The sequence below is a fragment of the Poecilia reticulata genome, chromosome 2 (assembly GCF_904066995.2).
Source record: "Poecilia reticulata chromosome 2, P_reticulata-male-v2, whole genome shotgun sequence".
Taxonomy (NCBI): domain Eukaryota; kingdom Metazoa; phylum Chordata; class Actinopteri; order Cyprinodontiformes; family Poeciliidae; genus Poecilia; species Poecilia reticulata.
In genome coordinates this window covers 25,691,966-25,716,168 of record NC_088831.1, presented here as the reverse complement: position 1 = coordinate 25,716,168, position 24,203 = coordinate 25,691,966, and the positions used below count along the sequence as shown (strand labels likewise).

The window sequence follows — 24,203 nt, the reverse complement described above, 5'->3', positions numbered from 1 at the left end:
CAGAAGGCCTACCCAGTGCAATCAGAGAAAGACTAGCAAAGTCTTCATCAGGATGGATGAAGTTCTGTTGGGAAAAAAAAAAGATGGTTTTTTTTGATAATGTTGTGAAAAAGCAACTCAGAGCTGAACTCAAAAAGGCAGAGCCAGCAACAAAGAACCCTTTCACATTTAGAGTTCGACAAACATAAAAGCAACAGCCTTTCTGTTGTGCTGAATAATTTGTCTCAGTTCAGGAAACAGACAGAAACAACTTTTTTTTTCCTCAAAGAGACTGTGCTCAGCGTAGTGAGAAACGTTCAGAGATCAGACTCTGAACGAAAAAAAAAAATACTTGAGACTTAAAACCACAACAAAAAGGACAGGAGCAATTTATATAATGATACCCCTGTAAAATATGCTTCAGAAAAAAAAAAAATCAGTGAAACAAATTCAAATACTTCACTTTAAATACAAAGCTGAAACCAAACATGTACACATAACACACTCCCACACTGTCTGACATTAAAATAACCTAAAGCTTTCCGTTTTAAGTCAGAATTACCACCACTAAAAGAGACCAAATAGAGAAATGCGGACCTCAAAGTGTTAGGATTATCATTGGGTATGACCTCCAGATACCTGGAGGAGGCCATTTCATCTGTTCAGACAGTAAAAAGACAATGGGGATGCCCAGCCATCAGATTGTTCAAGAACGAGTTCTGTGTCTCAGAGATTGAAGTGTTTTAGTGCAAAGTTTGCCCAGAATCAGCCCCAGAACAAAGATAGTGGCTGCGGCTGGTACGAGTGTCATCAAAGTCATCAAAAGGAGGCAGCTGTCTTAGTTATCAGACAGCCTCTCCTGTAGGAACTTGTTCAGCATTTAAGTCCGTGAGGTAGACATACATGCTTTGTCTGTTTAACATCGTCTATGTATTTTCATGTCGTTTTGCATGTTTGAAATGCCCGACTGCAAAACAAATTTCCCAACAATAAAGGAAGTGAACTGAGCCGACACTCTGTCTACTCTTAATGCTCAAGAATTTCCCTTTTCTTAATTATTATAGTTAAGAGCAGCTCAGGTTATCCTGACCTGTCTTTGTAATTATACTGTTGTAAGATTAGGCTGCTGGAGGACAAACTGACTGCTTCTTGCTTTGCTACATTGTTTTTCTTCTCTCCGATTTTGCATGGTCTGCTGTTATTTTGAATTTTAACATCATGTTCTCTTCATTATTTTACACTTCCCTGAAGCTACAGCTGGTCTAGAGGCATCAGCTGATATAAAGCTGCTGACAAATAAATGTACTTCTTCTATGGATGATGCACTTGGCCCTGTTTTTCAGTGTTTAACCCCATATCTCTCCGTCACACAAAGGTATAGAGTAATCTTTGGTTCTTTTAAAGAGCCTTGAGATGACGAATAGGTGCCATATAAATAAACTAAATTCAATTTAGCTTATGATTCAAAGTGAAACAAGACATGTACCAACATTATATAGTTATTAAAGAAATGAAGGTCAATTTTAAGAAATATTTGCTCTCTTTTTATTTTGTCATTTACCAAACAGAAATAAGCTTCAAAATGTAGCCTGATTTTTTTTTTATTATAAAATGTAAAGGAATAACTGCTTCAACTCTGCCCAGGTATCATTTTCTCAGTGATTAAAGTGCATTAAGAAAACTAAAATACATTTTCCCCTTCAAAATAAAACATAAAAGAAGAAATCAAGTCTGTTTGCCTGCACTGAAAGAAAGCTTGCAACTCTTCAATTTCAGTGGAGCGAAAAAAAAAATAAAAATTTAAAATTGACTTGACAGATTTACTTAGAAAAGTTGACTCTCTAAAGGAAGAGTGAAAAAAAAAAACTGGTGGAAGCAGTGAGAAAAAACCCGGAGGAGACCAAAGCTGACGATGGAAAAGGAAAGTGATGAGGATGAATACTAAGAACGAGCGAAAGTGACAGATTATTTGTGAAACACGACGCGATCTGGTCGGCCTGTTCCGGTGAACGGGACGACGGATGAAGTCAGAGGTGCTTGACTACACTTGCGTGTGCGTAAAGGTGACTAATCTTCTCATTTTCCAGCTCAGGACAAAATGTTGTAACGGCCCGCTCCGTCTGAGTCGGTGACGGGGACCACTTCAGCAACATATTAAACTCCACTCAAACCACATCTGTTCTCAGTCAGCGCCACTCTTAAAGGTCATGCAGGAAACTGCCAACACATAAAAGGTCACGTTATCTCTAATAGGGGAATGCATGCGATTAGAAAAGCCACTGGGTGGAAATCGGAATTAAACGAGAAGCCAGGCAGGAAATGCGTACAGTTGCAACTCAGCAAAGTTGAGCTTTGTGCTTGAAAGGTATAACGTACGTCAGCATTACCTAAAATTAAGCAGATGCTTGAAATAGAAGAGTGATACTCTGCCTTGTGGTACAAACACCGCGAGACATAGAAAGGGCTGCTCCTCCTCGGTTTAACACAAACACAGCGAGAATCAAAAGTTAATGAGTAAGTTATAAAATGATAAATAAATGTACTTTAAAGTGAGCTCCAAACTGCCTGAATTTATCTTAGTTTGTGCTTCTAAAACATACAGTACATGCTTTGGCAAAGGGCTGCAAACACATCAGTTTCAAATCGGTGCCACTGAATATCAGATGCTGTGCTTTAACACTTATTTTGAAAATCACTCGTGCCTCCTGAATCAGAGCAAACATGCTTAAAAATGATAGTTATCAAGGATTACTTTCTAGATTTCTTTTTACATGCAAGAAGACACCAAGAATCTAATCAGGATCTGAGGAAATAATATTTTTCATGAATTAAATATTTAAGATAGATGAACACTTTTGCAATTTTTTTAGACGTAGAAATTATGACTGCAACAGAAATAACCACAGAAATAATAAGTCAAAGTATGGTGTAAAATATTTATTTGTGGTTATCTGATGCAGGATTTGCTTAACTGGTGTGTTATTATCAGTGGTGGAGAAAATACTCAAAAAAATTACTTAAGTAAAAGTACAAATACACAGAAAAAAATGTACTCAAGTAAAAGTAAAACTACCACATTAACATTTGTACTTAAGTAAAAGTAAAAAAATAGTGGCTTTTAAAAATACTTAAGCATTAAAAGTAAAAGTACTTGCTGAATGCATTACCTAATCCCTAATACAATATCATTAAGTGAACCGATAATATTTAATTTGAATACATTATAAATGTGGCATTTTAATGAACAATGTCACAGATAAAGCATGTTTTATTGTGTTTACTCTGTAACATAGTTTAGACTTAGATATGTGATTCTATGCATCATAATTTCAGGGATGGAAACATTATCACCTGTCCTAACATAACATGAACTTCACTTTTTTTTGCCACAAGTGGCATTTATTTTGAAAGAAATCCAACAGAAAGGGGATGGAAAGAAGGTGGGTGGGGGAGGATATGCAACCAAGGAGCCATGTAGCAGAGTTGTAGTCAAGACCACCTAACCCAAGACCAAGACCAGCACCCCGTGCTACGTGACACACACAAAAAAAAGTTTTACCTATCAAAATTGCTTCTCAAATTGATCTGAAAGATCCACATTCCCATAAAACACCTAGATACTTAGAGCTGAAATAAATTTTATCAGTAAAGATCCATCCAGAAGAATTGGATTGTTCCTGAATGTCATATAAATGCAGACTTTGGTCACAGCGTTGTCCCATATTTGCGACACCTCAGTCAACACCTCCACACAATGCATGAGTGACAACTTTTTTTCATCACAGATGCAACATGTGTATCTCAGTCAGTACAGCTAGCTTTGCTAGCATCACGTCCACAGATCTTACCTTTCTTTAAGCTTTCCTTCCAAGTGACAGCTAAAAGTTGGACAAAGTCCCCACCGTCTGTGAAACGAAGCGCTGCTGATTTTACATGTCGCCATATCGATTTATGCAGCGCTATTATATTACTGACGATTAGACAGACATCTCCTCCTGCTCACAGAAAACCACTGCGCATGTCTGGAGCTCCGCGTGCGAGTAAAGGTGGAGGCGATGGGTGACAACAGACACGTAAATCACATTTATTGCTTGGATTTTACGGCGCCACCTTAAGTCCCTGAACTTCACATTTTAACGGACAAAAAGCGCAACGCGACTTGGATGTAACGAGTAACGCGACAGTTTTGTAGAAATGTAGTGAAGTAGAAAGTACAGATACTTACTGTAAAATGTAGTGGGGTAAAAGTAGAAAGTATCCATTGTTAAATCTACTTAAGTAAAGTACTGATACACGAAAATTGTACTTGTACTTCGTTACTTCCCACCACTGGTTATTATTGTTTATGGATGTTAGATTTTACAGATGTCTTTGGCTCCTATTTGTCTGTTGATGTCACACCAGGTAAAAACTGCAGAACAACCCATAAAATAAATCTATATTTTACAGCAGCAGCACAGCCGCATATCGAAAATGGTATATTATTCAGACTTTTCATTTCAATAAGTTTCTTCTTTAAGAGTAATATTATTTTTCCTTTTTACAAAATAGGTAAAACAGCTGGACGTGGTTGACCAGAATGCAGTTTTTCCAAAACATCTTCGTTTTTGAGGATTTTATGTGCAAGACTAAGCAAGGTTATCTGTTATCTGGGTTTCTTATCGTGTTTCCTGGAAGATCAGAAATATTTTCCACTGGGTCTTCTCCTAGTGGGATGTGACCAGAATACCTCAAAAAGGAGGCAACAGGGAGGCATCCTGGTGTTGTGGCAAATTTTATTTCAGTCTAGTGTCTTGTGACTTTGTTCCTGTATCAGGTTGTGATTTTTGTTTTAATGTTTATAAACTTTCCCAGAGGGAACTTGTCTGAGCCAACGCACTGAAGCTTATTCCTTGGAGAAATAACCTTCAGTAGAGCAAAGATCGAGACAGCCTCACAGTGTTTATGATTTCTTCCCCCTATACTCTTCCTATAAAATTGACGCGTTGCCTCGGCTTCTGTCAGAGCTTCTCGCTTTGCAGTGTATCATTTGTAAACTCTCGCATGAACAAGACAATATTTGAACTTTTCTGCTTGATGCAAAGGATGAACTCTGAGCCAGAAAGGGAAATCTACATTCTCGTGGTTGAGAACAGTGGCCTCAACCTTAAGGACCCCTGATGGTTGGGTCGACCTGCCGAAATCAGTTCTCATCGTCGCAGTTCCATGACAAAAATTGTGTCATTTTGTTCGCAGCCTCATTTAGTCCACCCGTTTTTGTAAGAAGTCCCCTGGTGAACTTTTCACACACCAATGTACATCTAAAGCTGTCATGTTATTGGTCCTGATTTCATGAGCATGTCTTGTGTACCTTGAAGGCTTTTTGCGTAACAAAAGTCCCGTAACCACGTGACCTGAAGTTGTTGACCGTTTAACTTCGGCCCGACCGTGCCGGGCCCTTCAGAAGAGCCGATTCTCATAATTCACCTCCAAACCTCTCCACTTCACACTGATTGTTTTAACATGACAAAAAAACCACATTGTCTGCAATGTGGTTTTGCAGACAAAACCACATTGTTTTGTCTGCAAAACAATTTTACTGCCAAAAAGGATCGGACCTTGAGGCCCCCAAACTCGACGTCCTCCTCATCTCAACTCCTCCTCATCTCAACCTGATATCTTGTTGTTCTTAGCGGCCCTGGAGGACTTCATCTTGCATTCGGCACAAGTTCAACTTTGCATCAAGAGATGTAGCTCTTGACTTGGCAATATAAGGAGATCAGATAGCCTATAAAACCAGTATGTGCTTTGTACTCCTGCAATACCCCAAACAATGTTCATCAGGGAATGCCATCATAAACCTTCTGTAGATTGACTAAACAGATGTGGACTGGATCAAGCTGCCAAAAACCTGTCAGGAAATCTGTGAGGGCTGAAATCTGGTCCTCTGCTCCATTGCCATGATGACGGCAGCACTTCGTCTCCTTAATTTTAGGTTCGATAATTGGTCTTAGTTCTGTTCCCAACACCCTGGAGTACAATTTCCATGGGAGGCTGAGAGGAGTGATCTGTAAATAGTTTGTATTTGGTTCATAAGTACTGGGATACGTTGTCTGCTACTCTTCAAATCAAGAAAAAAGGAAGCAAAAACATCAACTGCTAAATTACCAGATTAACTACATACATATAGGTAACATTAAATACACCCACACACACACATAACCCACTCAGGCACAGCTGCGTCCTCATTGCATGGTAATTCCAGAAGGGCTTTTTTCTTCTGTTTCAAAGGGGGGTAATTATTACAACAGAGGGTAGGTATTAAGGGACGTAAAGCTGGTACTTAAAATGCCCATTCCTCCATTGTTTAAAACTAATAACACATTGTAGAGGTTGAAGAGAGTAGTTAATGTAGGAAGGAAGAGGGTGGGAGTAAAAGACACTGACAAAGATAGAGGAAATTGGGAAGATTAGCCAAAATAGCAAAACGAGTTGTGACTTTCTTTCATTATTCTTATGAATAAACTGCAAATAAGTTCATACAGTTTTGCTTTTGGAGGAATTCACCCCAACTTAATCTTTATTACAGCAACAATCAATTTCAGCTGGACGTAAGGATAATAAAACATCCCATCAGACTAGTTTGAGCAGTGTGAAGGCATTAGGTTACTTGATAAAACTTGAATCAAAGTGATTGTTTTGTCTGTGACACTTAAAAAAATGGTTCACAAATCATATGTATGCTTTATCTGTTGTGCTCCTCGGCAGCATATTTAGACCCGTGTGCATGATTGTAGAAGCGTACAGCAAAGGCAAAGGACCAGTACAGGAAGGTAGTGGGGGGGAGCGGAGAACCGTGGAAACTAGTAAGACAAAGACAGAAAAAGTCCATTAACACACTTGTAAATGAGCTCTAGCTATTTGCCCCACGCTGGGCCTCTTGAATTACAGACTGCGCCCGGGATGCAGATTGCGGATGGCAATTAAAGATGAACCGTGCGCGCAGACACGGAGAGAGGCGCACGCGCGCTCTCTCTCCCCGAGGCAGCCGCGCGGAGCGGATCTACTGATCTCCATAGCAACATTCACTGCCGTGGGCGATGGTGGCATGAAGACTGATCGTCATCATAAAAAAAAAAAAAAGAAGCAAAAGTGGAGCGGTAAGAGAGCAGCGTTGATAAAGGTGTTTGCTAAAGTGCACCGGCGTTCCTCAGTGGGGAGAAGTCGTGGCCTGGAGCCAGGAGTCTTCTTTGGCTAATGAAGAACTGACATAACTGAAGGGCAACAGCTGGTCTCGTCTCGTCAGCGAGGATGGAAAGATCTGCTTATGTAACACGAGGAAAGTAAAGGCGAAAGAAGGACTGCAGATAGCTCTCTGGGGTTCCCTCCTCCTCTGTCTTATCTTTTTCTATCCGACCTCCTCCTCTCAACCCTTCTGTCGTCTTTTTCTGCACCAGTAACTCTTCCAACAGCCTCAACCCTCGCTGATCGCGGGAGTCTGATAAATTATGGCTGCTAAGTCCATCGTACATCCACAGTCACCCGCTTACCAGAGTTTAGAACTTCTTCCTTTCCTCCCTCCACCCTGCCTAGTTTTTTTTTTTTTGGCACTTGTTTTTCTTCATTTTTCTGTTATGTAAGGGAGACAGAAGTGGAGCAAGCTTCAAAGTGAATGGCAAAGCCGCCTTTTCCCCTGCTCACTTTGCTGTTCATGCATGTCATTCCAGTGCCAGCCGTTCCCCGCTCACACACCCCCAGTCTCTGCCTGTCCTTGTCATTATTTTATCACTTATTCATCCTTTCTCACTTCTCTTTCTTATTGCACACTCATATCTTTATGCGTAATGGGTCAATACCTAAATAGCCACTGCACCTTTTTAAATTTGGCATCTTTCTGAGTTAGCTCAGATCTTGCCATTGCCATGTTGACGATATAGAGGATTCCGTGACGGAAAAGAGTGTCAAAGAGCATGTTTTAGATTTTTTTTAAAAACCAGACACTTCTCATTATATTAGCCTCCTCCTCCTCCTCCTGTCTTCCTTTGTTGCATCAAATACAGAGTGATACAGTGATGAGCAGGGTGCTCCTTTTCTTTGATTACCTGTCAGAGAGCCTGAGCATCAGAGGCAGATGAGGTAAACGCTATCATCAACTAAATTGTCTCTTTAAAGACAGACATGGGCTCAAACATGGAGAAACTCTCATCAGCGTCTGATACAACATAAGAGCTGGCTGCATAACTGCTGAGTTAAAACCTGGGCAGACACCCGCACACACACACACACACGCACAACCACATGACTGACTGACTGCATACACACACTGACAGTAGGCATAAAGTTGAGCTCAGACCAGACAGACATGAAGCAGATCTGTTGGCCTCGTTACGGACCAGACACACCGAGTCGAAACAAAAAGCGACAGATGTGTCAGCTCGCATTGCCTCACATCCGCTAAGCAGCACTTCCACAGAGTGTGGCACATGATCACCTGCAAGTTTGTGCACACACACACGCACACACACACACGCACACCTACACCTACACACACACACGCACACACACACACAAACTGCATGTGTACATTAAAAGCGACTAGTTCGACTGATCTGCTGTGCATTTCAATAAGTTGGAATATTACCAAGAAGTGAATTCAAATTAGTTAGTCCATTCAAAAAGTGATTACATTTCGATTCATCACACATTTTGAACCAGATTCAGTTTCTCAGAAACTTATACAGCACGCAGTAGTTATTCTTGAGCAGCTTTTTTTACCACACCGTTTTCTGCCACTCAACTTTTTGTTGCTTTTCTTTGATACAACAAAATAAACAACCATCCTAGCAATGACTTGTTGACTTAAAATATAATTTACTATATAATTTAATGCATTAAATTGTGTTGATGATGGAGGAGTAACAAAATAATGTGAAGCTCAAAAGTTGATTTAACATAAAACTGCTCCTGGTCTTGGCCCTTTGTAATATATGTATAAAAAATATGATAAACTGATTGGTGTATGCTTTATTTTTAAAGCCCTTTCTATGTCTCGCGGTGTTTGTACCACAAGGCAGAGTATCACTTCTATTTCAAGCATCTGAAAAGAATACACCAATTATTTCAAAAATACACCAATTATTTCAAAATAAGCAGAAATAAACACTTAAAGATTGTGCTGTGTGTAGTAACATATAGCACGTAAGCTTCAGTTTTTAAACTGAACTATTGATATCAAGTAACTTCATTGTTGGGTCCAATCGCATTTTCAACAACAATATTTTAATTGTTTTATCAATATTTAAATTCTTTAATCATTATTCCACTTCTGCAGAATCTTAGATATTTTCTTTATAAAAGACCATTTAGAGACAAGTGTTGCAAATTAACTCGCGCTATCAGCACCATAACAAAAGAATAGGATTGCCGCTTTGCTCGGTTTGTCTTTTGAGTGCCTGCAGCAGTGTTTATTAAGGTATTTAAAAAAAAACACACACCGCTGAAATCATTGATGGTGCCACTTTTCAAAGAAATACAAAACAGAACCACAGTTATAAAACTTTTGCATTTTCCCATATTAACTCCTTATAACCCTCTGCATACAATGGAAAAACGTCACTCGGCCGTTCTGCTGCACGTTAAAGGGGTAATAGGCAATTCATCTTCAGGAAGATGCATGTACGCTGAAGGTTTAAATGTACTCAGCAAAGATTCTAAAGTTTTGAAGCTAATAGCTTATGCTCTGTGTATGCAGTGATTTTCTTGCCAAGCTGAGAAATGCTTTTACCTTAAAAGCTACACATTATAATACATGGCAGAATAGAAAACTTTTCAGTCCAAGTCATTTCGCAGATTATAATGCTCTTATTTCTCCATCATGTACACCAAACTCTTGGCTGCTTCATCTGAACAGACAGAGCGAGATTCGCTGTCGATGGCGAATGGTGGACGTCATGTCCACATCGGGGTTGAGCCCCAAAGAACAGAAGACACCAAGATTGTTTTAAAGTATATCACTAATTGTTTTTAAAATAAACTTTTTAAAGAGTCAGTGAATAATCATGAGTGTGATTGTAATAAATCAATTGTATATTTTTGCACCCAAATTTGATTTTGCTAGTTATGTATTGTGTCTTGAAATTACATTTGTTGTGAATATACGCTATATGGATAAACAAAATTTAGTTAAATTGTTCAAAAAAAAGGAGGAGAAAAACAAGTCAGCTCTAGTAAATCTGTGTTCTCTTCGTGTTCAAAAACATTTTTTTTTACAGTTCAGAATATTATTATAAATAACTCCACAATGATTTTTGGATTCAGGTCTTGCTTACAATATTAAGAGCATCAATGATAATACTTGACCTGCATATTTGCATAAATTCTTGCTCCCATATCTGCCAGTCATATATGGGAGGTCACAAAATCAACTCATGATGCACTTTGTTTCATCCCAGGCATAAAAATGGAGGTGAAAAAAGCTTTTTCGTTGTTGGCACTCAATCTGTTGAACAATTTGCTTTCGTCAAAGCTGTGCAAGCTGCTCACCTTTCTAAGCTTCTCTGAAGCATGTTTTAGGACAATTTGGGCAGAATATGTATGTTTTAATTGCACCAACTTGTCAAAATCATTCATTTTTAATAACGTATCTGTATGTATTTGAATTATTTTACTGTGTTTTATATTCTGCTTATAAAGCCAACAGATTTTATGCTTTGTGCTGTACATTGGTAAACTTTTATTTTGAATGGGCTTTGCAAAAAAGTTTGAACTTTTACTAAGATATTTTTTTAAATAAACATTTTCTAGACCATTTTTGATGAATGATTAGGTCTTTACATAATACTGATAACTAAAATGTATTAAACCCAACACAGTTTCACTCACCAGATATCTTATTTCCTCTACTCTTTTGTTTACTGCAAGTAATTTCATTACACCAGTACTCTCCATGACGAACAGCAGCTCATTGTGTTTGGCTCTTTATAGCATGCTACATTATGCGGCGCTGCTCCCATCTCTGCCGCTGTATTTCCTCTCATCTCTTCGCCTCCTTCCCTCTCTTTTATTTTTTTCTCCTGTTAGGCATGTGTACCAGCTGCAAGTTCATTCATCATTCTGCAGACTCCTGCCCTCAGCCCCAGACTCCGTGATTAATGACGACCGCTCACAGACTTAAACATTTAGCTTTGTTTCGCTGACACACTACTTACCATGCTGGTCACCATTGGTTACTTAAAGCTGGGTTACTGTGCGACTGCAGAAGCACAGTGACGTATCAGTGGAGTGACCTTTAAAGGCTCTCTGTGTGCGAATTTTATCTCCGTACGAGGATATAAACGTGTCATTCATCATAAAAAAAAAATTTGCATACAGCCAATAAGCCTGTCTTGTGGCCTTTCTCTCCATTTATTAATGCACATACATTTATTCACTGTACTTTAAAACAATTTAAAAACGTTTTCCCAATATTGTCCTGTTGCTACAAAGTTTTCCAAATATATTTAGAAACTTTAATCTTTTTTTCAGATTTTGTAGTTTTACAACCACAAACGTCAGTGTATTTTTGGTACTTTCCAGCCAGATAGTGTATTTTATAGCACAGTCAAGTACCGATGTTACCATTAATTGTTACAAAATTGCTAAAACTTAAAAACTAAAGTACGTTATTCTGGAAACAGACATTATACAATTAGATTTTCAACTTTAGAGAAATTCAGTGGGGAATATAATTCAAACCTTCACAAATATACTCACCCTGTGATTCATCTCTGAGCTGACAAAAAAGATGTGACACATACAGAGGTGAAAGGCAGTGAAAGGAACCGCAAAAGTGTGCGTGTGTGTCAGATACTGACTGACAGACAGACAGGAGGAGACAGAGAGTAATTTTTAATGAAGTGGCTCTGCGTTGACCTTTAGTAACTCTCTAGAGCAAAGTCAATTTCGCTTTCATCCTTCCCCGTGGAAAGGTGGCGTATCTGTTGTCACAGCTAGGTGTCGGAGCTTGAGATTGTCCTTGCTATTGTATAGATCTGTCGAATCCTCAAATCTCCAAGAGCACATGCAGAGGTCAGGAGGTGACATGCACAAGAGAGACGAGAGGCAAGGGATAAAAACGGATGTAGGGACAAAAGGAGGAAAAAAGGAGTACAACAAACAGATAAAAGGCCAGGCATAAAGGAGGAGCACAGAGGCATAGCACAGATAGTTAATAACTGTGGCATACCTGCAGATAAAGGCACCAATTATACAGAATATTTTCAGTAATTGGATGAATAATCAACTGAAAACAGTGTCTGGCTATTAAAAGCCCTGCATTGTTGTTGTTCCGCTTGGCAACATTGAGGTCGCAGTGTGACAGAAGTAGACTATAATCAGATATTATAAACATGATTTACATGTAAATCAAGCAGAAGGGCAGAGGCCATAGTGTCATGGCCCCTGTCGAAACAAGAGCAATATTTCTCCCATGCAATCAGCCCCAGTGACGGCTGATCAGTCCTGCTGCAAATGCGCTTCAGCTTGAAGGCAAAAGACGTTCTCCTTCAGGATTTTTCTGGTATAGAGAAATTGTATAGAGATGTTTTTTTTCCAGCCACAGCACGCCATCTATATCCTACAGCAGGAAACGCTGCGGGATATAGACCATCCCAGACCATCGCTGCCATCTCCACATTTTAATGGTTGATGTGATGTTTGTTTTTCCTGAGATGCAATGCAAGATTTACAGAACACAAATCTTTGCACTTTTGTCTTGAAGGTCAACACTTTGACCTACAAGACATCTTGAGATCATAAAGATGTTTTGTTGGCAAATGCGAGAGAGGCATTTTTTAAAATAATTTTTAATCAGAAGGGATTTTGGTCTAACCTAGATGCCATTTTACCCTGCGTTCAATCATAAACACTAAACTTGAGGAAAGTGAGGTCTGCAGTGTTTCAGAGGTGTTTCCTGGTTTTGTGTCCTCCTGAAAGAGTCATTGATGCATTCTCGGAGTAACTTTAGTCGACCAAACTCTCCTGGGAATGTTCACTGCAATTCCATGTTTTTTTAGCTTAAGACATGATGCGTTTCTGATATAGTTTTGCCTACTTCAGCTTCACAGACGGGTTTGTCTGGTAGATTTGAGTCACAAGTGTGACAAAGTGGAAATGAATTGATTGCAATTATCACGAACAATAAAAAGCAGCATAAACAAAAGGTATAGCAGTTTACAGTTTTGTTGCTAGATTTTTCTTTAGAAGACTGAAAAATACTTGGAATTAAATTTTGGCTTTCAATCTGAAGAGACATCCATCGTCTCATTTCTCTTAAGAATCAAAGAGCAGACACTGACGCAACAACCATGTGCTCTATTCACTGTAGACAGAAATCATGGCTGTCTCTGCACATAGGGTTATAGCAAAAAATAAGGTTACACTTTGGATGGGAAAAAAATAAAAGCATAATTAGCATCAATGCTGTGCGCTTAAGCGCATTTTTCTTTCGACGTCGTTGCGTCATCTAAACCACTTTTCCGCAGTCTTCACATTACACCCGGTGCTTTCTGCGTGCTTGCTCCAACAATGTACCGCACCAATAAACGAGCTTGTATTTTACCGTAATAGCCAACACTGTGTGTTTGTGGTAAGGCTTAAACTGTTGACCCTATCAGTAGATTGAAATGTGTAATGCTTATCACAGTGATCAACATAAATTTAACAGTGTGCGTAATACCTCTTTATGCTAATGCGGATCTACTGGAAGGCAATCCTCCAGGCGGATGGTGTAATATAAACCATTACAGATCCTTGGAGCCTGCAATTGTTTGCTTGAGCAGGACAGGAGGAAAATAAATGGGCCCAGAGAGGGGCGTCTGTCACACAAGCTGAGACAATTATCTATATTACAGATATTCGTGCCGGACTCAGATCAGACAGTTTATGCAGTGGCTAAATCAAAATAGCTGACTTCAATAATAAAAACAGTCCCACAAGAAGGTTATGGTATAAAACAATTTTGAGCATTAAACATATGTCATATAAGCCCCAAGCAAAAATAAAGAGGTTTTAAATCAAAGCATTTCCATAAATCATCTTTATTTTCCATCAACCACAATTATATACTACATAACAGTGTTGGTCTGACTCTCTAGTATTACATTGCAGTAAAATGGACTGTTTATCATAGTGGAAAACACGGAAATATTCAAGGGGTATTAATGGTTTTGCATGGGTCTGGTAGCTTTATAACCGTCACCAGTTTGTTGATCACAACTTTTGTCTTGCAACTTATTAATAAAGTTCCAGTGTATAACACGTCTCCTCAGGTGGGGAAGATGATGAAGAGGCCCATAGTCTGATCCTGAATAAAATACCTTCTAAACAGGTGAGCCTTCTACATACATACATACATACATCAGGCTCCACTGAGTTTATGTGTTCACTTAAACGTGAGAAAGTTTTGCACAGTTCAGGTTAGAGGCATAAAGAAATAGCCCTTCTACTGTTGCCCAGTGCATGTCTAGTCCTGCTTGCTGAAATAATGGATTTTAATTCATTTCCAGAAGAGTGCACCCATCTGGTGGCTTTGGGGGGCAGTAAAATCCACTATCAGTTACAATTATTCCAAAGGAGAGCAATGTGCTCCGAGCGTGAGTGTGACCCATCCACCCCGACCAGTGCAGGGCTGTGCAAATATCAGCTCGGGTGATTAAGAGGGAGAGCTGGCGAGATGCTCAGAGTGGTTGTGCTGCGTAAGCACGAACCGGATCCCTCAAGCACGCTTGCCGCACTGGTGCGTCCGTGACAAATCATCCCGAGGGAATCAACACCAAGCCAGTGACTCGATTTGCGTGCGATTCTGTTTTGAATTTGTCGCTGGAGTGTCTAACATTCCACTTAGTGTAAGGGTGTGTGTTTTGAGGGCTTCCATCAAATCTTCCACCCAGAGGTAGATTTCGACAGCCCGTCACTTGGGGGCAGTAGAAAAAATAAATAAAATCTAGAAAACGATAAAACTGGGGTTTTCTGGTCAAATTTCAGCCAACTCGCACAAAGGCAACCATGTTTCCTGTAGAAACAAGATTAAAAAAAATGTCAGGATGCCCTGCAAAAAAAGAGAGAGAAAAAAATAACTATTTGTGATAACAGCACATAGCCGATGATTCCTGTAACGCTCACACAGAGCACACACACAATACCTTGTTGGTGGCATTGGGGCTTGTTATGCAAAACAGAGAAAATCTTTTACTGCGGGAATTTGGCAAGACAAACATCCAAGGAGCCGAGGCTTCAGAACGGAAAGGGGGAAATCTGACAAAGTCCCTCTTAAAGGAAAGCAAACTCTGACAAACACAGCTTCAGTCTCTTTCTTTTCTAAAAAGCTCTTTAGCGATTCCCTCAAACGTCGCCCTCCTCGTGGTGCAGCTTTTTCTTTTCTACTTCACTCCTGTTTTTGTGGTCAAATCTTTGCGCCAACATCTCTGGGCTTTTATCCAGCACACCCCTGCTGAGAGTCTTCTGTGAGAGCTTATGTAACATAAGTGTTTGATTTACATCTGCCTGTGTGCGCGGACGACGCATGTGTGCGCGTTGTGTAAAGCCAAGATGGAGGCTGTCTGAGACCTGCACTGTTTGCAAGAGAAGAAGAGATAAAGTGGGTCTGTGTTTCCCGGCACTGTTGCAGATTTATCTCTCTGCTTATGGCCCTGATTTTATTGCCCATCAGTCGGCCTACGCTAGATACCATTTCTCCCTCTCTCGCTCTCTACTTTTCACTAACCATAAGGGACCGGCTTCTTTCTATGCACGTTCCGGCTCCTATAAATCTGCCACCTTGCTCCATAAAGCTGCTCAGGGCATGCCTCGACAAATATTAAGAAAGAGAGAATAAATAAATAACAGCTAAATAAATGAGAAGCTGCTGTTTAGAGGCAGAGTGCATTTCTGCACACAAAATGAAGCCCTACTGTAAAATATTTACCTCTGTCTTGGTGCTTTGGACCCTCTGTGAGGAGTCTGCGGGAGCTCACTGCACAACATCACAGACTTTCTCTTCCACTGTCCCTCATGTCTCGGCTGCTCTGCGTGCTCATCTTTTTGTTGTTGTTGTTGTTGTTGTTGACGTCGATGGGTGTGCCAATCCCTTTTACACCATATAAACAGATGAAGCTGTTCTGCTGTTCTTTTAGGATCACATAAATATAACCTTAACATGTCCAAACATTTTTATTGTCATTATAGTCAAACAGCGCAGTCTTCATCAGACCATAAACCATTTCCACACAAGGCCATTTCCTTGGTATTTTAGGGGGAAAAAAGGAGTTTCTGGGAGCTTCCTCTGAGTTCATGTTCACTATTCATGGATCCCTTCGCCGTGAATAGTGACACCAGCGTTTCAAGCAGTGTTCACTTCATAGTGTGCTTCATGCTGGATGGTTCTTGTGTTAAACTAGCTAAATCCTGTTTCCCTGTATTTGAGGGTCAGCGGAGCTTGGCTCAATCTTAGATTCATCTTCTAGTTCTTGTCTTGGCTCTTTCAGCCTTAAAGAGATTCTGGTCATCTTGCAGTCGGCCGTCCTTTCAACTCTAGCCAAGGATTTTTTTTTACTGATATTTAGGGTTCAGTCAACGTTCCTTCACTCCTGACTTTCCACATGATTTAGGATCATTATTTGGTTGTAGAAACCGACTGGTTTTATTTCTACAGCTAGTGATTTTTGCTTCCAAAGATTACCGGTGTTTAATTTAATCCATTCGTCCTTCTAACAGTGAAATGTTTCCATATTAAAAATCCCACTGTTTGACTGAGTAGGCCTATTGCTTAAGAGTTTAAAAGCTCTTCTTTTCAAAGGATACTCGAGTCTTTCTCCTACAACTTTTTCTGCTTTAAAAAGTCCTATTCTAATATCAGTCCAGAGGACTCGATAAAAAAAGATTACGTCAGATATTGATGGCTAAATGTGGTAAGGGAGTAATTACTGATTAAGAATACAAATTAATGTCACATGTAAATCTCAGAAGGACAGATGCTTAAGATAAAGAGATGTAATCACCAACTCATATAGTCACAGACAAATAAGGTTATTATTCTGCTCTCTGTTCTTTGCTTAAAGAGGAATAATATTTCATCGCAAACCAGAAACTGGTTTGTTTCCAAATGAAAACACTAAAACTTGAGAGAAGCAAAGAAAAAGTAAAACAAAAATGTTTTAGATCAAACACGCATGTACAACCACTTGGTTAATAGTTAAAAATGTTTTTTAGTTCAGTGACAGATTGAATCTTTTAGGTTTGCTTAGCTTTAACCTTTTATTTTTTTCCTAACAAGAATATAAAAAAAAAATTGACGTGAGAAGTAAAACACTTCAGTTGGAATTCTTTATGCTGTCTCTAATGAGAAGGTTACTTTTTGTCTGGGATTTTTTTTTTTAGCAATTTCTGTTCACTTAGCTTTTGCCAAAGGTCTTTTGGTATCAAACTTTTTAGATTTTTCCTTTTCAATCCAAGTTATGAAGTTGTATTTGTTTAAAACATGAGGATTTTTCCAAAAAGTTACTTATGAATTATAGTGAAACTCAGTGATCTGACAATATATTTTTGTCCACTGGGTCTTTATGCATTCTGCTAGTTTTGTTTTCCCAAAACAAATGGCTAAAGAAACTCATTACGTCTATGAAATGGGTCTAAAGAGTCAGGACTGCATGGGAGTTGGCATGCTGTGGTTTGACTTAATATTCATCAAGTTAAACCAAACAAAAAGTCTAGAACCCTTGGTAAAACTTGTGGACAAGCTCCAAAATGCTGAAAAGCGTGAAAGGTAATCCTTTGAGTTTTGAACAAACTAAACCTTTATAAAACACGTTTTTTAATTAAATGTTAAAATCATAATTATTAGTGGAAACTTTGACCTGCTGTAACCAAAAAAAGCTTCTACATGCAAGTTCACTTTGACCTCTACTACTGCTCTGTTTTCTCATTAAAAATAATTCCCAAAAAATACCCCAGTTTCACAAAAGCCCACAGCCATTTACTGCACACGTATGCAGAGCGGAACGAAAACAACACAAGCAAACAAAAACAGAGTCACGAAGCAAACAATGAGGATTTAAACAATTGTGAGACATTTTCATGGGAAAAGCCAAACCTTTCCTGAATCCCAGTGGAGTAAAGATAGAGACAAATGACACAAATAGCTTAAGGGCCCGCATTGTGCAACCTGTTCATGCATAGGTGCGAGTCGGCTGACATGTGAGGCTGTACCTGTCAGTTTATCAACAGCAGCAATTTTTCACCCTTGATCAGCCGACCATGGAGGCATTTCAAATGAACTACCTGCATTCCAGCAGCATCAGATTGAAGACAAAAGGCAGGCTCTCGGTGAATTATTGGACCTTCTTTGGGTTTTGTCTTCATACCTCCCCCTTTCTATCACAAACTCTTCCGATCCCTCTCCAATTCTCCAGACCTCTCAGTCTTGTCTGATTGGCTGCACTGTGACAGACACATTAGCCATTCACAGCGTGGCAAGCGCCATGTGGACAGAGGACTGTGCCCAGAAATCAAGCAATATGCTGTCACAGGGAAAAAAAAAAGAAAAAAGAAAAACAACAAACAAACCACTTGCACACACTCGCTCTTGCATGCGTGCCCACATGGTAGTCCCATTGTGACCTCACGTCAAAAAAGACAAACAACGGCGACAGAAAGCGGCCGCCTCTCAATGTGGCGAGCCCGAGTACGGAACCTCGGTACCATATGGGCTCTTCATTGTTGACAAAACAGCCCTAGGGATGGTAGCACCCACAATTAGCATATACAGAAACCACTTTTTCATTTTCACCCTCTCCCCAACAAATAAGTGCCATCACCGATCTGCATGTATTGCCCAGAGATGCGTGGAAGACGATTTGTAAAGTCATCAATTTCCTTTAATTTGTGAACAATAGTGACAGCAGCAGGGAAAAAAAAGAAAGAAAGAAGAAAAATAAAACATCCTAAGATGGTCTTACCGAGTTGTGTCTCCATGTTTGTCGTCTTATTTTCTGCCGGAAACAGGATCTTTGGCGGGTCGACGGTTATAGGAGCTGAAAAATAAGGAAACAGATACAAACTGAGGCCAAAAGTAAAAAATAAAAAAAACACGTTTGTCTTTCAAAACATAGCCGTGGGCATCTTTATTGCAACAGTTCAAGCTTCTGCAGGTATAATGTTTCATTCACCTGACCTACTTGTAATTAATGCATCAGCACTTTACTAAAAACATGGCAGCATTTATTCTGTCTAAGTGTTATGTACGTGAAGAGCCCTCGTAGAGTGTGCCTCGGAGAGAGGGAGCAGCTGATGCTCTAATGATGCTAATCATCCATACGGTGGATGTCAGACCTGCTGCTTAAGTCTCTACTCTGGGGAATGCCAGAGCACGCTGCAGTTTTATGGTTTGTACAGAGGTGGCGGCACTCTTTAGGGTTAAAAGGATTTAAACATTGTCTTGTATTTACAAAGAGGAAGATAAATAAGAAAAGGGGAGGCCATGATTTGACACAACACAATTAGGATTAATATTGTGAATATTTCTGAACATTGTGATCCAGATGCCAATTAGAATCAATATTTTGATTCTAATCAAATATTGATTAGAATATTCACCATTAACTTTAACATCTTAGTCACTGAAATCTATTTCAACTGTAAGCATCACAGTTACTGTAGAACATCTTGAAGTGCTTTTGTAGAACTTTGAGTAGTTATGGAAGAAACAACATTTATTCTCAGCATCATTATTATCAAGGGCAGTGAGTCCATACAACTCAATAAATATGCAATTGGCAAACAAAGTGGCACTTAAAATGTAACACCAAATACTGGATTCAAGTCCTTTGCAATTGCAAAATTGCACAAACTGATACATGTTTAATGACTACAATATCGTGCAGAGAGCAGCTTTATTCATGCAGGTACACAATTTGTCACTTAAAACCACAAAAACAGTAAGTCACAGGTTTGGAACCGAGTTACACCATTTCCCATTTGATAGCTAATTACCATGTCTGCAACACCAAGATTCAGTGTTTACAAGTCAGGGACACTTTCACGTTCATGTAGTGTTTATACATTCACTTCAGGACGCAGTGCTGGATGTTTTAAAACCTTGAGTTTGAAATCATGAATCGTAATTATTATCATAATAATCATGTTTTGTGTGTGTGCACAATAGTCATAGTAAATAGAGTGTAGTAAATTAATTGAGGAATGCTAAACTTTTCCTCAGCATTCTGGAGGAGTATTAACTCCATTTCCTGTTATACTACAATTAATACTTCCCATTGTTCACCAAACACAAGACACACTCTTTACATCACTAATAGAACTAAATTAATTAATATGTGTTAGGTAATAACATCATGTTTTTAAATACATCATCAGAAGCTACAATGAGCGAATGATTGAATATAGCTTTAATGCTGAAAATCAGAGTTTTTTTGTTTTTTTTTGAGACCTTCCGCGTAGTTTTTGGAAGTTAGATGATAATTATAGCTGAAGAACTGATACAGGTCTTTGTTTATGTTACACTTAAGCTCCCTTGGGTAAAGTATCTTGCCCAAGCTGCACCTTAAATTCAATTCAATCAGTCTGATCTCTAGCTGGTGAAGTAACTGAGCACATCTGGAAGCAAGACAAACTGTATGATGATGTTCTTATTTCTTATAAGCAATGGTATTTCAACATAGGGCCACAGTGTGGACCAGTGGCACACAGGCAAGTTTCAAATTTTTGAAGTGTGGGCACCAACGACCAGCATATTAGCCTAAAACTCCCAAAAAGCCATTTAAATTTGATCAAGCATTTTTAATAACAAATGTAGCAACTTAAAAAAAAAAAAAATCCATTTTATTTTCTGCATTTCTGCAAAACAAACTATTCCAAATATGTTAAATCTTTATGAATAGGAAAGCTCTTGTCTTAGCACTTCCCTAAAACATAATTCACTGCAACCAGAGATGATTTTCTGAAAACCTTTTCATCCATCCATTTTCTGTACACCCTTGTCCATCAGTGGGGTCGTGAGGATTGCTGGTGCCTATCTCCAGCTAACGTTCCGGGCGAGAGGCAGGGTCACCCTGGACAGGTCGCCAGTCTGTCGCAGGGCAACACAGAGACACACAGGACACACAACCATGCACACACACTCACACCTAGGGACAATTTGGAGAGGCCAATTAACCTGACAGTCATGTTTTTGGACTATGGGAGGAAACCAGAGTACCCAGAGAAAACCCATGCATGCACAGGAAGAACATGCAAACTCCATGCAGAAAGACCGGGGCCGGGAATCGAACCCAGAACCTTCTTGCTGCAAGGCAGCAGCTCTACCAACTGCGCCACTGTGCAGCCCGAAAACCTTTTCAGTTTCATAATATCAGATCGATAAGATGTCACAACTGCTGGTATGTAAATAGTGACTGAAGCTCAGTGATATCTGTGAGAGGGGCGGTCACGGGTGTTTAGTCACGACTGTTTGCACCGTTAATAGGTAATCAGCACAAATTACACTAGATACGGAGGCAATTTTAATTACATATCAAACTGCTATACATAATTACACAATGGGTGATCCTATAGCTAATTATGAACCAGGCAAACAAATGAGGGCAATCTGTGTATGCAACACAAGAGGGGAAGCAGACGTGGTAAAGAGATGGACGATAGGAAAAAGTTGAAATTCTTCTAAAGATCAAATTAACAAGCTGCAAGAGCATAACCCACATTCCCTTGCCCTACTTTTGACATACTGTGGTTACTTTAGAAAGTCTCATCATCTCAATTATCACTCTTTTATGAAGGATACATCAATTATCCTGGTTGGGAGGGACCACCATTTAAAAAGTGACGGACTCGAATCTGCTCTAGACAAAAAGACTCTGCTTACATTGATAAGCACCCATTGACTATAAATGCAATTAAATATGCAAATATACCTGGGAAAGTGTAATAAAATGGTTTAGTGCCTCACAAGAAAATAATGGTAACCTCATGCGTCTTGTATTTATACTGGATTTTATGATTGTGTGTTATGTTTGTAAGGTAGAACTTAACCATGAACACGATCTAGCATTTTTAACAAGTAAATTTAAGTAAAAATAAAGCATTAAATCAGCACAAGCTTTTGGAAAAGTTTCTGCTACTCAGAAAATGTTTTTGCATTCCAATTTAATGCTACAGAAAATCCCATCTTATCTGACAGTTCTGTGGGTGAAATGTGGGAATTATTTAAGCTTCACAATTCTGATGGCGTCCTGGATTTGCATCTTTTGAGGGATCTGATTGGCTCATTTGGGATATCTAGGCACATTTTAAGCTTTTAGATCACTTTAAACATCACTGTAAAACACAGTTTTTTAGTAGCCTAAGGGCAGAGAGATGCTGTATTCTCTGTGCTGAAAAAGCAGAATACATTTCAAGAGCTGATACAAAAAATAAACTATTCCGCTTCATAATAAAATACAGTGTATTCAACCCTTCAAAGCACAACCTTTTGAGTAACACAAGAGCTAAAAACAGACAAACTAGAGTCACCGAGCCAGAGCTTTCATGCCCTGTTATTTTTCTGTGTAAACCAGAGAACATACATAATCATATTTTTTTCCCTTAACAGTTTTTTTTTCTAACTCCAGCTAGACAAAAATGTATCTCCTGTTTATACTATTTTGCTATTTTTCACTTGTAAAAAGTAAAAACATGTCATACAAGTACATTTACCAAGTATAATTTGATTTATGATTTGATTGATTCATTTCATATAAAAGCCCCTATATATATATATATATATATATATATATATATAACCTATAAAAGCTGGGACAGTTTTAGAGGTAGTTTTACCACATTAACCTGGTAGTTTTCTTCACTGCAGCATGGTGTAGGTATTTTACTTCAACCACTGTCACGCATTTGAACAATTCCATTCATATTAAACTATCCATATGTGACCAGAATACAGGCCCAGTTACACATATTTTAAATAAACTGCTTTTATGCTCCAGTTACTAAAAGGTCTCAGCCAATTTCCAAATTCTGCATCTAAGCACTTAAGAAACTTGTGAATGACCAGTTAAAGAAATAGTTTGAATTAAAAGTATTTCAACTGTAATTTATTTCTCTAAAGCAGCTGACCTGTTTATAGCCTTATTGTAATTATTTGACGATGACATATTCTGCCACAGCCTTTCGGATATCATTTAGAACAAGTTATCAAAATAATTTTTTAAATCTTAATTTCATTTTGCCTGTTTGTGACAAAATGTGTTTCTCAGGGAGTGGGATTTCCTTGTAGCAGAAATTTGAGGTCTGCTCCAGTTTGATGTGGCGAAGAGTAAAAAAAAAACAACAAAAAAAACAACAAAGCTCTATCTGATAATCTGTCATAATCTGACAGACAGTGTCGCCTGAACATACATTTTAATTGCACTCAGCATATCTTGCAATAAAGTACAACAGGACCTTATGTTGTCCAGTTAAATTCAACTGAAGCATTTTATATATATTTCAATCACAAATGTTTATTTTCTTATTTGATAAATTGTATTGTTTTCCATTTGTTGTTTTCAATTGAAAACCATGTAATGAATACAGTCTGATTTGATACATTATCTGTTTAAAGGAGGCCCATTTTCAAACTGATATTATGCCTCTCAAAGATTTTCTCTTAAATTAAGGTATGATAATAATTCAACAGACGTTAAGGGCTTATGTTTGTGCTAAAAAAAAAAAAAAGTAAAATCCAGTGATTTCATTGCATTTAAGTAGGTTTTAAGTGAGACTAAAGAGCAGCTAGCTTGTGCTCTGTATGTTTGGATGTGTGCGAACTGGACTACATGTCGGACATATGAACAGAGCGTGGGACTGTGTGGGCGTAAGCTTTGTGATCAGTCATCCAGAATCCCAATTCTGCTTGGTGGCAAAGCTCAGTGGACTTTCCAGATGGATTATTCCGGGTGACCGACTAGGCAAACAGCAAATTAATGAATTAAGGATAGAGCTAAGATACTTGGATCACTGGGGTTTTTCTGTCACTGTTCTCATTTGCGGGGCTGCTGTCTGGGATTTGCATTAAAGATGTTAGAAAATTGGTTATAAAGGTGAAAGTGAGAACAAATCGGATGAATGAACTACTCTAGCAGACACATCAACACACGCATAAAGCATTTAGACTCACTACAGATTTTTAAAAAATGTATTTTTAACCACGAAAGGGAGTTAAGCTTGAG

At 38.8% G+C, this 24,203-nt stretch overlaps 1 protein-coding gene across 4 annotated transcripts in view; it reads right to left on the bottom strand.

Moving 5' to 3' along the window:
• il1rapl1a (interleukin 1 receptor accessory protein-like 1a) overlaps positions 1-24,203 on the bottom strand; it is a 206,813-nt gene that overhangs the window by 44,886 nt on the left and 137,724 nt on the right. For all 4 annotated transcript variants that reach the window (XM_081601649.1, XM_081601650.1, XM_081601658.1 and 1 more), the window contains exon 6: positions 18,948-19,022. In XM_081601649.1, the coding sequence (XP_081457775.1) occupies positions 18,948-19,022 (75 nt within the window). The remainder of the gene's footprint in view (positions 1-18,947; positions 19,023-24,203) is intronic.